Source organism: Perognathus longimembris, chromosome 2, assembly GCF_023159225.1.
Source record: "Perognathus longimembris pacificus isolate PPM17 chromosome 2, ASM2315922v1, whole genome shotgun sequence".
NCBI lineage: Eukaryota > Metazoa > Chordata > Mammalia > Rodentia > Heteromyidae > Perognathus > Perognathus longimembris.
The window spans coordinates 110,002,434-110,018,587 of NC_063162.1; the positions used below are offsets into that span (position 1 = coordinate 110,002,434).

At 34.1% G+C, this 16,154-nt stretch overlaps 1 protein-coding gene across 2 annotated transcripts in view; it reads right to left on the minus strand.

The window, feature by feature from the left end:
• The window catches only part of Sema3e (semaphorin 3E), a 204,485-nt gene that overhangs the window by 32,912 nt on the left and 155,419 nt on the right, over positions 1-16,154 (minus strand). For both annotated transcript variants that reach the window (XR_007210076.1, XM_048339921.1), the window contains exons 5-11: positions 14,117-14,210; positions 8,615-8,734; positions 7,142-7,284; positions 6,214-6,328; positions 5,794-5,863; positions 3,666-3,810; positions 1,006-1,228 (exon numbers count right to left, since the gene is read on the minus strand). Coding sequence is in view for 1 of the 2 variants with exons in the window: in XM_048339921.1 (XP_048195878.1) it covers positions 1,006-1,228; positions 3,666-3,810; positions 5,794-5,863; positions 6,214-6,328; positions 7,142-7,284; positions 8,615-8,734; positions 14,117-14,210 (910 nt within the window). In the remaining variant the exon portion in view is untranslated. The remainder of the gene's footprint in view (positions 1-1,005; positions 1,229-3,665; positions 3,811-5,793; positions 5,864-6,213; positions 6,329-7,141; positions 7,285-8,614; positions 8,735-14,116; positions 14,211-16,154) is intronic.

Genomic DNA, 16,154 nt, shown 5'->3' on the forward strand with positions numbered 1-16,154 from the left:
TTAAAATCCTGATTTCTCATATATGCTAGCGTCATCTCAAGATCATGTTTAACTTTGGAGTGAGTAAAGAATACTTAATCTTATAAGAATCAACTGCTTAGCAATTGATAAGATACACAAGAAGAAAGAAATGATGGTTTACAAGAAAATGACAATTTTATTTAGATACTAAGTTCTATTCCACCAGTTAGAAGAAATGTGTTCATTGCAATGAAAAGTTCATCATAAAACTTCACTTTTACCATATTGAACACACTTTGTTTTGTTAATACAGTACATTATTAAAAAGTAATTGGCATTTGTACTCTCCAGTAGAAATGATTGGATGGCTGACAAGTACTGCTATAGGTATGGGATCACATGAGGTTTGTGTCACAATTTGTTGTGAGGCCTTTTTGAGCAATCAAGACAATAATAATGCTGGGGGACTGACAGTCCCCTCTCTGGTACGTTACTACAATTATGGTCCATTCATTTGAAGATCAACATTTTTACTGAGCTGAGCATCAATTATTTCTACTGCTTTTCACACGGGGTCTGGCTGCATAGCCTAGGGGTATATGCAATTCATTATGGAATCTTAGCTGCCTTTGAACTTGTGATTCTCCTCAGCATCCAAGTATTGGAATTACAGTGGGTACCACTATGCCAAAAGCAATTATTCATTTCTTTGACTAGTTCATTAATTCAGATACATTGAATATTGACAATATAGTGATATTTAATATATATTAAATTTATATTATATAACCTAAATTCCTTACTGTATCAATGCTCATAACATCTAAAACAAGGGTGACCACATAATTTATTATCCAAATCATGACACCTTTGACAACAGCAATACATTTTTCCAGAAAGTAGGTATAAACTCTCAAGAGTTTCAGTCACATGAGGACTCTATTTCAATTTTTCTTATTTTGGATTACCAGTGTACAAATGGGTAAAGGCAACAGGTTATCTGAGTCAACTGGACCATCTCCATGCTTTCTTTTTTGTCTTTACCTGTCCCAATAAATAAAACATCATACTGGCCGTCCTCAGCTTCTACTCGATCCACTGCTATTTGCTTCAAGTTGTATTTTCCATCTGTTTTTACCAGTATTGGTTTTTTGTGGGCAGGTTTTATGGGCTGGTACATGAGTGGATGAGTTCTTGCAAATCGAATGGCATCATCAGGGTAGTCTTTGGTAGTTCCATATCTCCCTCCATTCACTTTGCTGGCACACTGAAGAAAAGGTGATTTAGGTAATTTTTTTAACCTTGATCTTTGAGAGCAAATTTATACAAGAATAATTAGAAAAATAGAATGTGCTTTATTAATCAACAGTCCATTTAAAATAGCTTTATGTTTGTTCTTCTAATTCAAGAAATGGGTTCTATAGTAAGACCTGCAAATTGAGGCTAAAGTATGTTAACCACAGACCATCCAGTTAGTAATACCCAGTTAGTTTGAAAAAGGCAAAAATGTGCACAATACAAATGTTCAAATTTTCCCCCTTTCTTCAATGTTTGCTTTTGAATACTCTAAATTAAAGATTTGAAGGTAAAGAACCTAACACTGAGCAAAATATAAAGTCTTTCTGTTGTGCTACATTTCTTCAAGTTGAGCATCTCATGTATGCAAGCCAGTGTTCCTTTAAAAAGACTAGAATAACTTCTCTGGGGTCTGTTTATTTTCCTAGCAAGAGTCTTAGTGCTCTAACATGGTTACCTACTGAAGTTTCATCATTCTTAAGTATTTGGAGGAAAAAGTCTCTATATGTTGTACTCCCACAATTTGTATAAATTTGTATTATTTTGTATGGATTAGACACAATCAACTAAGAAAACCAGAAATAACTGGTACATCATGTCTCAATTACTGAATTACCAATTGTAAAATTAGCTGTGCAATGGCACCTTAAGTTACTCCTTTAGAATTCCTTTAATTGTGTTGATTCATGCTGATGAATAAGTGATCCTTCATTTCTATTTTTCTCCCTGACCACCAGTAATTGCAATGACTATCTTGATAAAAATATTCATGTACAGCCTAAATACAGTTTAGTAATCATATTTTGGCAAAGAAGGCATTTATAATAGTTTGTTTAAAAAAATCAGGCCATATTTCTTGATTTGGCATGGATTTTTCACTGGAGTCTATTTTCATGATATATAATTGGAAACATTTTGAAATTGCTGGAAGCCGTTCAGTAACCAATCACTTCCTCCAATCCCCTTTAAGACCTTGTGGTTTCAAGAAGCATTTCCAGCAAAGCCACAGGAGTGAGTTTCCTCCATTTAAGTTGTACTTTCAATCAGTGTGGTGAAATAAAATATATTTTATGCCTTACTGGAAGTAATCATTTGAGACCAGTGAGAGAAAGTGACTGTAATGATCAAGCCATATACTTGTTAGTGGAGATAAAGTTTGCTTCCACTCTGGGTTTTGGTTGGACAAAAGCAAAACAGTTTCTACATGAGTTGAAAGTAGTTGTGGATGTGTGTAATGGTAGGACCTTACAAGGACAACTGGATGGTGACTTGCATGACAAGTTAGTTGTTTGCTCTTTGTGACTTGTATAGTACATGTAACCTTTCTCCCATCTTGCTGATTTTTATGTCAGGATGTGCTATGGTAAATCATTATCATCATAATAATTTTTAGACATGTGCCCAGTTAGAAGCACAAACATTTGAATAAGTAATTAGAGAAAATTTCAGTAACAATAGTTCAGAAGCAAGATCCTATGCTCTACTAAAGTAACAAGTAAGGAGAATGTTTGGCCTAGAAAACGTGGAGACTGATTCAGATAAAAGAATATTAAATCTAGATAGTATGTTTTATCTGCTGTACTAGAGTTTGAATTTGCAACATTTTACTATACCACTTGTGCCAGATATCTAGCCCTTTTTGATTTAGTGATTTTTTTTTGGATTGTGTCTCATGTTTTTGGTCAGTTCTGTCATCTAACTTCATTCCTTCCACTTAAACCTCCTGAGTAGGTAGGGTTCCAAGGGTAAACCATCATTTATGGCTTGTTCTTTCATATAGGGTCTTGACAACTTTATTTATTTACTTTTAGTCTGGACTGGCCTTGAACTATGATACTCCTGATACTAATTTCTCCACTCTCCAAGTAGCTAAGATTAGAGGTATCCGTCCCTAAACACAGTCCTGAAGAACATTTTACTGTTTGCCTTAAAAGTGAAGTTTTGGTTGGAGATACTGAGTCAAATATAAGAGATAACATATAAGTTATAATGTTGCTAGAGAATATCCATTATAGATTATATTCTTTTCATTAGATTATAAGCCTATAGATTGATATGAGGATTGATTTCTTTTGTCTTTAGGCATAATTCAGACAGCAAATTCCTGAATTGCTTTGTTTTGATCTAGTCCTTGGACTTGAACTCAGGACCTAGGCACTGTCCCTGAGCTTCTTTGCTCAAGATTAGCATGCTTCCACTTGAGTCATAGCTCCACTTCTGGCTTTTTGATGAGATTCTCATATATCAGTGTCATGAGTATTTAGGATCATAGGAGTGAGCCACAGGATCCCAGCTTAAAAAATTCCTTACTGAATTGCAAAATATGGCACAACCTGTGGAACAGTGACCAACTATTACCAAAAGACACTTTCACTAATAAGAATACTTCATTAAATGATTGAACTTACAGAGCCAGGCCTTGGATACGGGACTTTTCCTTCATAGAGTGACCAGTGGTATTCAGGGCCTTCCTTGTGTGCATATGGGCCGTTAAAAGCTGCTCGAATGCTAGACATATGGTATACACATATAGCATGCCCTCTAAATATATTACTGAAAAATTCAAAAAGGTAATTATTAGTCTATAACTAACAATTCACCCACTCAAATGTTTCAAATACATCAATTAGAATTTAAAAAAATTCCTAGCCTCTGTATTGCACAAATCAAAATATTGATTGTTTATGAAAGTGCTTTATAAAATGTAAACTTCTGTGTAAGTATAGCATTTCCTATGCTGTGGATAGCTGCTGACCAGAAGTCATGTTCCTGTCTTAGGACACCAAATCACACATTTTATACCATACCTCGAAGCAACTAGAAATGCTTGGGATAGTGGGAAAAGTAAGACAGCCTCCCAGCTAATGGGACCCTCCATCTTTGATCATCATTAAAGGATCAACCTTCATGTCAGCTAAAATCTGGGAGCTTCTTATGAATTTTTCTTTCTCAGATTTACATATGAATTCAACAAAGTTGAAATTATGAAATAATAGCATGTCTTGTTTTTGATTTCTCTGAAAGTTTCAAAATGCTATTATTTAAGAGACTAGCTTACAAATGGATCATATCCACTAAAATAAAAAAATTATCCTATCTCGTAGCTTGAATTCAACATATTAAGCAATTAAATGATAAGTAATGTATAAATCATCAGCATGAGAAATAGAGGAAGTACAAAAGCAATGAGATGGTCCACAGCCCAGGATACCTATAAATTGCATTCACTGTTTTTAATTTGCATTACACTATGGTTAATGGGAATAATTACTTCCATATTACTTTGCTATAAGAAAGGTCACTTTACAAGGAGATAGATGCTTAAAGAGCTTTTCAATATTCTTTCCAAAGTGAACATTCCAAGTCACTTGTTGCAAAGTTAAACAAATGATGTGATGAAAAATAAGTAAGCACTGTGTACAGGGTCACATTACAGCCAATGGCCAATCTATACACATGCAGATCTGAGTAAAATCCCCCATCCCTGTCAAAGGAATTCAGGTAAATTATTCTGGTATTTCTCAATCTAACCATTTTTCAACCTGCTCTAACTTTAGGATTGTGTATGGAAACCTTCAACCAAAATCAGTTCTAGAAATAATTTTTGTTCACTTACTAACACATAGGCTATATTATTTTGTCTACAATTTCATGGAAAGAACTTTCTATGAACACACAGAGGGGCCAATTAACAATTATAAGCTCTAGCTTTTAAGCAGCAGTTCAGAAATGTGTATTCACTACGAATCTTCATAGGGGCAAGATAACCAGAATAAATGACTGAAGAGAATGTTTTATGACAAAGTATTTGGCAGGGGGTGGGGTGGGGAATATTTATTGAACACACAATTGACAGGCATCAAAAAACTGGTATAAATCAGTGTTGTAAAAGAAGCTCACATCCAGAAAGACTGGTAAATAAATAAAAATGGAATAAAGAGAATTGACAAAGTCAGCAGTGGACTCTATCAAATCATTGTGTAGTCACCCATACATAACTGGTGTACTCAAATGGAAAGACAAAATAACTTCTAAGGATGAGTGCTTAACACTTAATAGTTCTGAAAACTTGTCTTAGTAAAAATCCACTTGTGGGTGTTGGAGCCATGGCTCACATGGTAAAGTAACAGCCAGTGAGCAAAAGTGCCTGATACCTGGTTAGAAGTTTGGTATCAGAAACACACAAAATGAGAAAAGTAAAAAGAAAAGTCAATTTTACAGTCCATACGTGACAAAAAGTCATTTTGTTGTAGGTCAAAGAAGGAACAGATCAGAATCTGGTCTACTGATCTCAATAGGCTGCTGGATTAATATAAGCAAAAACAAGAATCTGGATTTTTGAGATTGTGGCTTTTAAAATGAATGTACAATTCCAAACCTGGGAGAAAGAGAAACAAGTGACCTCTAATGGAAAGAAAAGCACAGCAGCAAGCTGGGCTGCAGTATTTCCAACTCATGTGCACCATGAAATGAGAGGCTGCAGTGGGGCAATATCTTTGTTTTATGTGGGTTTCATTCACCATACAAATTTCTCACCTGGTTGTGTTAAAGAGTCCAAATATCACTGGGTTCTTATGGTCTCTGGTATGTAGCAGGAAAATATCCTCTAAAAAGAAGTAAAAGCCCATTCTATTACTCATTGCATGTAGCCTTCATGGTATGCAATAAAAATATATTCACATAAAATAATTTAGAATTTGTCATAAATGTGAGACACAGATTCGACGTGCACTCAGACATCCATGACTAAGTTACAACATGATGAATAACTTTTGCTGCTATCGTGGCATTTGAGCTGGATCATAAGAAAGGAACCAGAGACTTCTTGCTTCTAATGTAACGAGGATTGTCTTTGTTATCCTAGGTCAAATATTTTGGGGGTCAGTTTTTATATATGTGCTTGGAATAGAGTTATAGAGAGCTATGCAGATTAAAGAGTAAAGTTTAGTTTGTTACCTAAGTCATCAAAGTAAGTATCAATGCCATTCACTCCTGGTACTGAGCAAACCAGCCTTGCCTTGAGGAATGTGCTCCACTTATTCACAAGTATTCTCTGCCCTCCCATATCATTCTGTGAAAAATAAAGCATAGTCAAATGGATATAGCAGTATCTCCTAAAGGAGGTAGTGGCTTTTGTGACACAGTAATCTACATTATTATACTGTTGAAAAATAATCTGTCTATTTCAGAATGTAAAAGGATCCATTTATTTTTCTTCCTTTAGTAAAAGGAGTTTGAAATATACAGAAATATAGACATATATACAGTATATGGACATGTTTATTTACCATCAATATGTACACACACCATATGCATGCATATACAGGTGCATATACATTAATTCTTGACATTTAGTCCTTAAAATCTGTCTAAATACCAAAATAACTTTACAATAGTATGGTGTTTAGCATTTTCTCAATGTATATTGTTAATTCAATTGGTTTGAATGTTCCCAAACAACCTGCCTGAATATATTCTACAAACTACACATTTTTCCCCACAAGACAATCAACCAAATGAATTCTTCAAACACAATGGTATTGTGTAAACTATGGACTCAATAGAGCAAACCAGTTTGGTTAGATCCATTTAACAAACAGAAATGACATTTTCATATGGAAATACTAATTATAGACATTTTTCTCAATAAGGTTCACAAAATGAGAAGCAACATAGAGTGTAAGGTTTTTGTAAGATGAGACTTTCACTAGATAGGAGGTTTACATGAATATGAAAAAAAGAGATTATTTTAGCAAATACCACTGTAGGAAGCCTACAGAACACTATAAATAAAAAAGTAGAAACCTATTATAAAATTGATAGCAAAGGCCTGGCCATAAACTGTGAGCTCAGTGAGCTTGAAGGCAGAAAGTGCCAGCCTCACCACACATAGCCTCCCCACTCTGGTGTAGATGGTGTGGGCATTGTTCTCTGCCTCCAGAGCCTTCTCGGTAAAAAAGAAATACAGCTTGTTGTCATCGTGGTCTTCATTGTCAGGAATCATATACGAACCTACAAACTTTGGTTCTACAGAAGTTAAAGAAAACAAGGAAGAAATAGACAAAAATCACAAAATAAATTATCCCAATAAATTATGTATTACTTTTAAAAATCATCATTTACATTTACATTTGCCTTGAACATTTTAGACCAACATCAAACACCTAAAAAATGATCTGCAGTTATCTGTAAATGATAGAAAATGATAGATATTAATCAGCAAGTAAACTGAGAAATTAAAGAGTCAAGGAGATAAAAAGAATTTAAATATCTATTACAGACTTAAAATGCATTCAATTAAGTCACAGGTTGGGGGCACCATAAAAATGGTCTTCCTAAGTTTTCTCCGGTTGTACATAAAATATAAACAAAAATTCTCCATCAAAGCAAAGATGTCTCTCAGTATTTACTTGGTTAAGTCATAGTTAAGCTATCATTCAGTATCATAGAGGATCATTTTTCTTATAACACAAGAAATACAAATCTTTGCAGTTATCGTCTAGGGGATTTGAATAATTTACTACTGCTTAATAAGTCATGGAGAACATTTAAAGAATAACATAAAACTTTTAACAACTGACCATTTTGAAGCTTAATAAAACTGGTGGAAATAATAGAGGTTCTCACTATAATATATCATTTAGTTCCTAAGTATTGGGACAAATTAAAAATTATTCGTGGCTGGGTATTGGTGATTCATGCCTATAATCCTAGAAGCTCAAGAGGCTGAATTCTGAGTATAACCTTTCAAAGCTAACATGGGCAGGAAAGTCTGAGCAAGAAAGTCCATAAAACACTTATCTTCAGTTAAACAACATAAAAGTTTGAAGTGGAGTTGTGGCTCAAGTCGTATAGTGTTAGCCTTGAGCAAAAATGTTCAGGGGTCTATAGCGCAGGCTCTGAGCTCAAGCCCCAGGACTGGAACACACACAAAAAATATTCCTTACAAGTAAATTCTATGTCAGTGACGGTTTCCTGATTTTCCTAGAGTTTTGTCTCTAAAGTGCAAGATGATCCTATATTAAAGCAAGGCAAAGATATCATTTCATGAAAAGTGATACCAATTGATGACCGGACGAAACTTCGTAGGGTCTTTCCTTTTCCATATAATTGTTTTGTTCCTTTTATTGAAACTTTGGTTTCTAGGCATTGCTATAAAGGGAAATTCATTTTACAATTGTGTTAATGTGTATATGACATGATGGACATGCACTCTTTTCAAGAATATTGCTGAGAGAAAGGGCCTGAACTTTGTAAAAGGTATGTCGTGTTGATACTGTGATTATCCATTAGCCTGGTAGCCTGGACTTGTTTGCAATGCTGATCTCCCAAAGCCCTGTTTCCTCTTCAGTCCCACCTTTCAGCAGGCGCTCGTCGTCGTGCTCAGTGCGGAGATGCGGCAGCCGGCCAGGGCTACGGAAGATGGCAGCGTCTCGGCCCCAGTAGTCACTGTAGAGGCCAGTGAACAATTCACTTCCTGTGTGGGAGCACCGTTTAAAATCGAGTCAGTACTTATATTTACCTGCAAAGAGGAAATGCAGACCACATTCCGTTTGAGCCTATGATATTAATACGATCGTGTGCAAGGTATGAACAGGACAATCACACTGCCACAGAGGGAAGCCCGACTCTGCCCCTCACTGGCTTTGCAAAATGAGTGCTTTGCTTTACCTTTCCAACTCCTCTTTTTTTTTGTAGTAGTAGTAGTTGTGTAAGTGAGAAACAAAACGCATCTCTAAACGTCAATTTGTGCTATCTTTACCACAAATTTTATATACACATATGGAGAAAGAACATTGAGAAAAATGCACCCAATGGTTAAGGATAGGTACCATTTCCTAGGCTTAGTCTGCACTATTTGAATATAGTCAAAAGAGAGTCACTATGAAAGTATTAAACATATTGGGATTCATAAACACTGTGATATTAATCACCAAGTTGACCCCAAAACATTATCCAAATATTACAATTGTATTGTGGATTTTTCTAAAATATTTTGTTTTGATTAATTAGAGGTGAATTATATTTCCCTTATAAGCTATAATCTTCATCTTGTAAAATTATTGTATATATAAATTTTTTCTAGTATGGACTGGGCTGAATGGTTAATGTGTAATTTGTATAAAATATAGACTTCTTAAAAGTCAGCAGTGTTTCATATTAGATTTAAGTTACTTTATTTAAATAATATTAATATGATTGTTAATATGGAAATGCAATCTTTGTACTACTGCACATTAATTTTATGGCATTTATCCCTATTTGATTTAATGCTCTAGAATTAGTAAATATCATAGGAAGCCACTAGATGGCAGCACAGCAATACAAATAATGCCACATCCAGTCATGTTATTTGCACAAAAGAAAATCTATTTCCAGTTTTACCCAATTTCCTTTCTGTATTTGGATAAAAGAAAACAGAGTGACCAACTCAAATAATACAATATAAACTACATTACTTAGACTTAAAACAAGTTAGACAAGTGCTAGAAACTATAATTAAGTAAACTGAACCAAATGTGTTTGCGAGAAATGTTATTTTTTGTCAGAAGGGTAAATTTCTCCTCTCATACCTTATTATCAATGTAAAGAAACAAATTCATATTATAGTAAGTAGTCATTTTTTATTCTGACCCACCCATTTTTTCCTAAGAAAAGTTACCAAAATATCTTCACATTAATGGAAAATAAACTAGACTACAACTTTAAAGCCAAGTGACATTCAGCTATAATTAAATGAGTGAAAATATTCAATGTCATTGTACTGATTGGTAATATTTACACAAAACACATACTCTAGCGACAAACTATAATCTTATAATTATTATTGTAATTAGAGAAAGCTTGTTCTTTGGAATTTTGATGACTTACAGAATTTTTTTTAAATAACCTTTAGATTATGTCATATTTTCAAAGGTAACTAGTTTCTGAGACACAAAAGTAGTACAATTTAAATGGGTTTACAATTTGCATTTACTGGATCCCGTGTCCATATTCTAAATTTATTTTGGTGGCCAAAATAGATTGAGACCACAATGGTCTATTAGAACTTTAACTTCTTAGAGCTATGGCTACTCCTGTACAGGTAGCATGTGGAGAGTGGGTACTCTGCCAGATGTGAGGGAGTAAAAGTCCTAGACAAGGAATTAGAGCGCAGCGCTGGTGGCGCAAGCCTGTAATCCTAGCTACTTGGGAGGCGGAGAATGAAGGATCACCGTTCAAAGTCAGCGTAAACTAGAAAGTCTATGAGACTCTTATCTCCAATAAATTAGTCAGAAAAAGCTGGAAGTGGCACTGTGGCTCAAGTAGTAGGATGCTGGCCTTGAGCACAGAGAGGCTCAGGGACAGTCCTCAGGCCCAGAGTTCAAGCCCCAGGGCTGAGGGGTGGGAACTTGACATACTCACTTATATTAAATTATTTTTCAAGATTAATCATTAGAATTATAGAATTGATAACGAGATGCATATTCCCCATTTTTTTCTCCTTCGGTGCTGGAATGGAATTCAAGGCTTCAAGTACACTAGGTAAGTATTCTACCATGATACAATTCCCTGAACTTCAACTTTTTAAGACAATTTCTATGTCTATAAATTTTATCATTTTATTCGCAGTAGAATATAATGTAAGGCAAGCAATGTATAGAGATAAAATAATGTCATGCTGATCTGTTGGAATAAAATTTAGCCTTTAACTTGAAAAGTATCCTTACAAGTATCTTAATAACAAGTTTCAAAGCAAAATGTCCTGGCAAATCAGAGTAGTGTTCCTCAAACGTTAGTAAGTGCTCTGCATCTTAGAACAGTTTCAGCTCTTCAGGTATTGTGGTTAAAATTAAATTTTACACCTGAAACGTATAATACAATTTATAACTTATTGGCAAATGGAAATTTTTTAGTAAAAAAGAAAAATTCTTGTAATATAAAAACAAACAAACCCATGAGGGATCCTAAAGATACAGAAGTGAAAATCAACTAGAAAATATTGCAATATTAAACCAATCAGAACTGATGGAGAAAAATATCAGTTAGACTGTTCCCTGCCTGGAAAAATTAAATATGACATAAAGAAAATATTTCCTGGATTTTATCGTGCTAGCCATGAAATAGTAACTTAATTTATTATTTTACTTAGCTAGAGAAGACCTAAGTATCTTTGGATGATTCAAAAGACATGGCTAAGTAATGCAGATGTTCATTTTGCTGGAAATGTCAAGGTTTCAACAAAGTTGGTTTATAAAAATGAAGCGTATAATTCAATAAGGTTATTGTTTTTGCTTTTTGAACTATTGTAAATTCTTAATATTTTACTTCTAAATTACATTGTACATTAGTTTTCACAAAGTGTGTTAACTTGTTTTTCACCTATCCAATTATCTCTTATATTGATTCAATTTCTCAATAGTCTTTTACTCCTGGTAATCTTAAGTCAATTGATTTCAAGTTCACAGAAGTTAAAACTGCATCTGAAATTAAGAAATAATATAAAACAGTGTCAGTTTTGCAAGCATCAATTTTCCTCTTGGTTCTCTTTATAGTTTTATGAATATTGTTACCAAACTGAATATTTTGCCTTGAAAAGTGTATTCAAACACTCACATAATGTATACTTAACAAAGAAACCAGGAGCCATGGTTTACTGGTATCCACCTTTTTTCCTGGAAACTTGTTTGAACTCATCAGCCCAGAACATGTGTGGTCATAAAAGAACATATTAATACATTCTTTCCCTGTCAGAGTAAGCGACACCAAGCTTGCCAAATTCCAACTCAGGTAGCTCCATTTTTTTTCCAGCTCACATTTCTACTGCTTTTTCAATCGAGTGAGTTATTTTTACTTCCCCTCCTTTAAAGAGCTTCTGGCTCACATAGGTTATCAGGTTTCCGCTAGTGGCGGCTGCATTTCCACAGTGAGGGAATGATCTCTCCAAGGTACTTCGGGATGAAAGCGAATGTATAAAAGTGAAGAATTATATTTTTATTTCTTCTCTTTGGAGGGATTATTCTGTAACTTTTGTGTTTAGCTTGGAGGGCTCCTTTGATTTGATTTTTCTTTTGAATAAACGAAACAGCCAGCCATCCAGATGGCAGGTCCTTCACATTTCAGCATAGCGTAATTTGATTTGGAAGTTCAATGAAACTCACTTGGAAATGTCCCTCCGGTAATATTTCCTTCTTTAAAATTTCAGTTTTATATTCCTGTCTTCTTACATAAACAAAATCCAGGGAGACTGGATGTTGAGTGGCACAGTAGCTATAGAAATTACATTTCACCTTTTAGCAAAATGTCAAAATGATTGATTTTCTCTTCTAATATTTTAACTGTTACTTTATAGAACCTGTGCATGCTATGTAAATCTCAGCCAATGATGTCTTTCTCTTCTTGGGAGAAACATTTTCATTTTTGTTTTTCCTCTTCACGTGGGTACTTTAGTGATTATTCCATTCATGATATTTATGGAAGGACTATTATTCTATGCAAAAGGCTTATGGTCAAAAAAGAGGAGAATTTTTTCAGATATTTTCAAATCTTACACCTACGAAGTCATAAAATCACTTAAGATTGTAGGTAAAAAATTTTATGTGTCTATCAAATGTGTGCATTTCATATCCCCCTGAAGAATTTCAAGCATATGGACCTTGGATTTACCAGAGGTGTCATTCTTTTGATTTTGACTCTTACAAAGCCAAACTGGATTCAAGACCAATAAAAATTGACTGCCCCAAACAAGTTCACAGAAAACAGATCTCAATAATACTACCAATATGAACTCCAAATCGAACAGAAAACGTGTTGACTAATTATCAGCAGTTTTAAATTTTATCAGCTTATTTAAATTATGAAATGTCTACATGTTACTACATGAGTTCTCATTTTCTACAAAAACAAGCTAGCATTAGTAGCTGTAAGTGTTGCAAATAGTTTAATAGTGTCTTGTTACTCTATGGCATAACTGAATGAGAAACCCTCAATACTGAGGAACCAGAATTATATTACTAGCACTTATGATTTGTTTCAGGAATTGCCGTTTTCAGTTTATACTAGAGAACTCCTTTTCACCCAAACTTCCACAGTTTTAGAGGCCTTTTACAAATGCATTATTTTCAATCCCAAATAATATAAAGGAGAAAGGATGCTACACAGTACTTTATTGTGTCTTAAGTGAGGTTCTTCTTTTTTTTTTAAAGAAAATTATTTCTTGTAAAGGTGATGAACAGGGGAGGTCACAGTTACATACATAAGGTAATGAGTGCATTTCTTCTTTTAGATGAGAGCCTCATTTAATTAAATTGATTCACATTGAAATGTATATCAGCCATTATTCCAATGGCCATGTTTATTGACAGCTTGAGCTAGTTCATCCCTGCATTCTATATTAACAATAATTTAGATTAACAAGCTTGAAGTTTTCACCCAAAATGATGTTTTCCTGAATTCTATGAATAATAAAATGATACCCAATGTCATATATAGTAAAAGTTGTCAGAACTACTTTATATAATTGAACCATAAAGAGCTAACATAGAGTAAATATAGTTTATTTTCTCTCGTTGAATTTTTAAAAAATAAAGGTGTCATATAACTGCATTTTGTGAACTGTCAATGATATCACCCAAAATGTTTTACATCATGTGTTATTGGATAGTTTGTCTTCTTTTCATTAAGATGAGACATACATACATCATAGCACAACTTGCACATACCACTATGGCTTGAAACTTAACATTATCGCTCTCAATACCAGTAAACAGAAATGACAAGGCAAAGTATATAGAGGAGTGCCAAAGAATGTTCTGAAGTTGAAAAATAAGTTTCAGAATCATCATGACTGCTACCCGATGTCTGAGGGAAAGGTAATTACCAATTAGTGTGGAGACGAAGGAAGAGCTGGGGTCAAAAGGACATCGACCTCTTCCTCTCTCAGATCTGTGTGATTCCAGGTGAAACAGAGGATCCTTGGCATAAAGGAAGAACAGAAATGCCATTGTGAATATGCCAACTTTAAGAAGAATTTAATTGCTCAGATAAATCATACTAAACTTTGGTTCTTTACAAAGCACACATTCCCACTAGGAAATTAGTAATATCAAGTCATTTAAGTATAAAAGTAATTTTAGTACTCGGGCTTTGCATACCCTTACTCACCTTTTCTGCTATTCTCAAAAAGTATACAGATGAGAGAAATAAGTGGTGCCTACCACTTGATTGGACAATGCTAGTTCTTTTGAGATGTGTAACAAATATTCCAAAGAACTTAAAACTTGATGAAAAGGGATTATTGAAGAGATTCATAGGTTAAAAAAAGAGAACTGGATTATATTATAAAAAAGTTTTAGTGAATTTTAAATATTTTTCTAAGAACAATAAAATTTCTTACTGAATAATTTAGAATGTTTTAATCAGTTTTATTCTTAATCATATGACCTTGTATTAATATCCAGCACATAGGCACCTATATCTGATAATTGTTAATATGATGAATACATATTGACTGTATTATATGCATATTAACAAGTGCCATGCAGTATATGTATACTTCATTTTTTATTTTTACCTTATTTCATATAATGAATATATTGATAATACATATCTTTGTAATAAACTGCTATTTTAATTGCTTCCTATATGAAACATAGAACCAGTGAACTTTTTCACTAAATGTTTCCAGATTTCAATATTGTCATTCGGTGCTTTATTTTTTTCAGGGGGGTGGAGGGGTCGGGGGGAACAATCTGAAATAAGTTGCTAGAAATCTTTTGGGTAAGAGAAAACCATTCAGGAAAGTAACAATTAAAATCTGCTGAAAATTTAGAGGAAGAAAACTGATACGCAATAGTGCATTTCTGATATTGAAAACTGTGGTCCCTGTGAACCACCCTGTTCTTCAGTGAATCTTGAGCCTTTAGAGATTGCTGAAGGCCTGAGAGTGGATGCACTTCTCTTGAACTTCATTTAGATGTTGGTAGTCATTCCATTTCTGCCACATGATTTCTACTACCTAATTTAACATACATTTCTATTTCTCTCTCCGATACCCTAAAATCACTATCTTGCTTAGGCTGTTTCAAAACTCATCTGTAAACGTTGAGGAGTAAAAACACAGAGCTTATCTGATTCCATTGACTCTTATCCTAAAACTCTAAATATAGCCTATGTTGAAAATCTGGCCTCCAAACCAGAATGATGACTACATTGATATTTAAGCAACAAAAATTTATCGAGTCAGCTACTGTACACAAAGTAAAACTTCCTGTAGCTAACAATTTTCCAAAAGAGTTTGTCTAAAAAACAGAGAATTACAGGTCCACCCAGCAAATTCTTATACTGACAGTTTCACCTAAGATTGCAAAACAGAGCCATAAAATTATATGAGGAAGTAAGTGCATGTGAATGCAACACATATTTGTCACTGCCTCTTTGTGAGATGTTTGAAGATGTGGTAGAGAATGAATGTTAACGTAAGTAAGGCTCATGAAGAGAGGTAGTGAGCTGCTCAATCAAATCAAGATTTTCTGTAGCTTAAAAACTCTTTGATAATCAACTTTTCATCCCTAGTCATTCATTTGGTGTTTTTTTTTTCTTGAAGAAATATAATTAGACACTTTGAACACTAAATTGAAACTGCAAGATGAAAACAAGTGCATGGCAAAGTTATTTGTTTGAGGAAGAAACTAATTCACTTTTAAAGGGTCACAAACAAGAAAGACTAACTGAAGTGTCTCTGTGATCAGAATAGTGGAGTTGGTAGAACTTCAGACTTCCAAGAGGGAAATGAAGAAGAACTTCTTGTTATTTGTCTTGTGAATTTCAATGTAAGTCTGAAGTACCAAGTTTCTGATATAGCAGAGATTTCTACTTTAAAGAGAAGTTCACTGAGTCACAAGAAATTATATTCACCA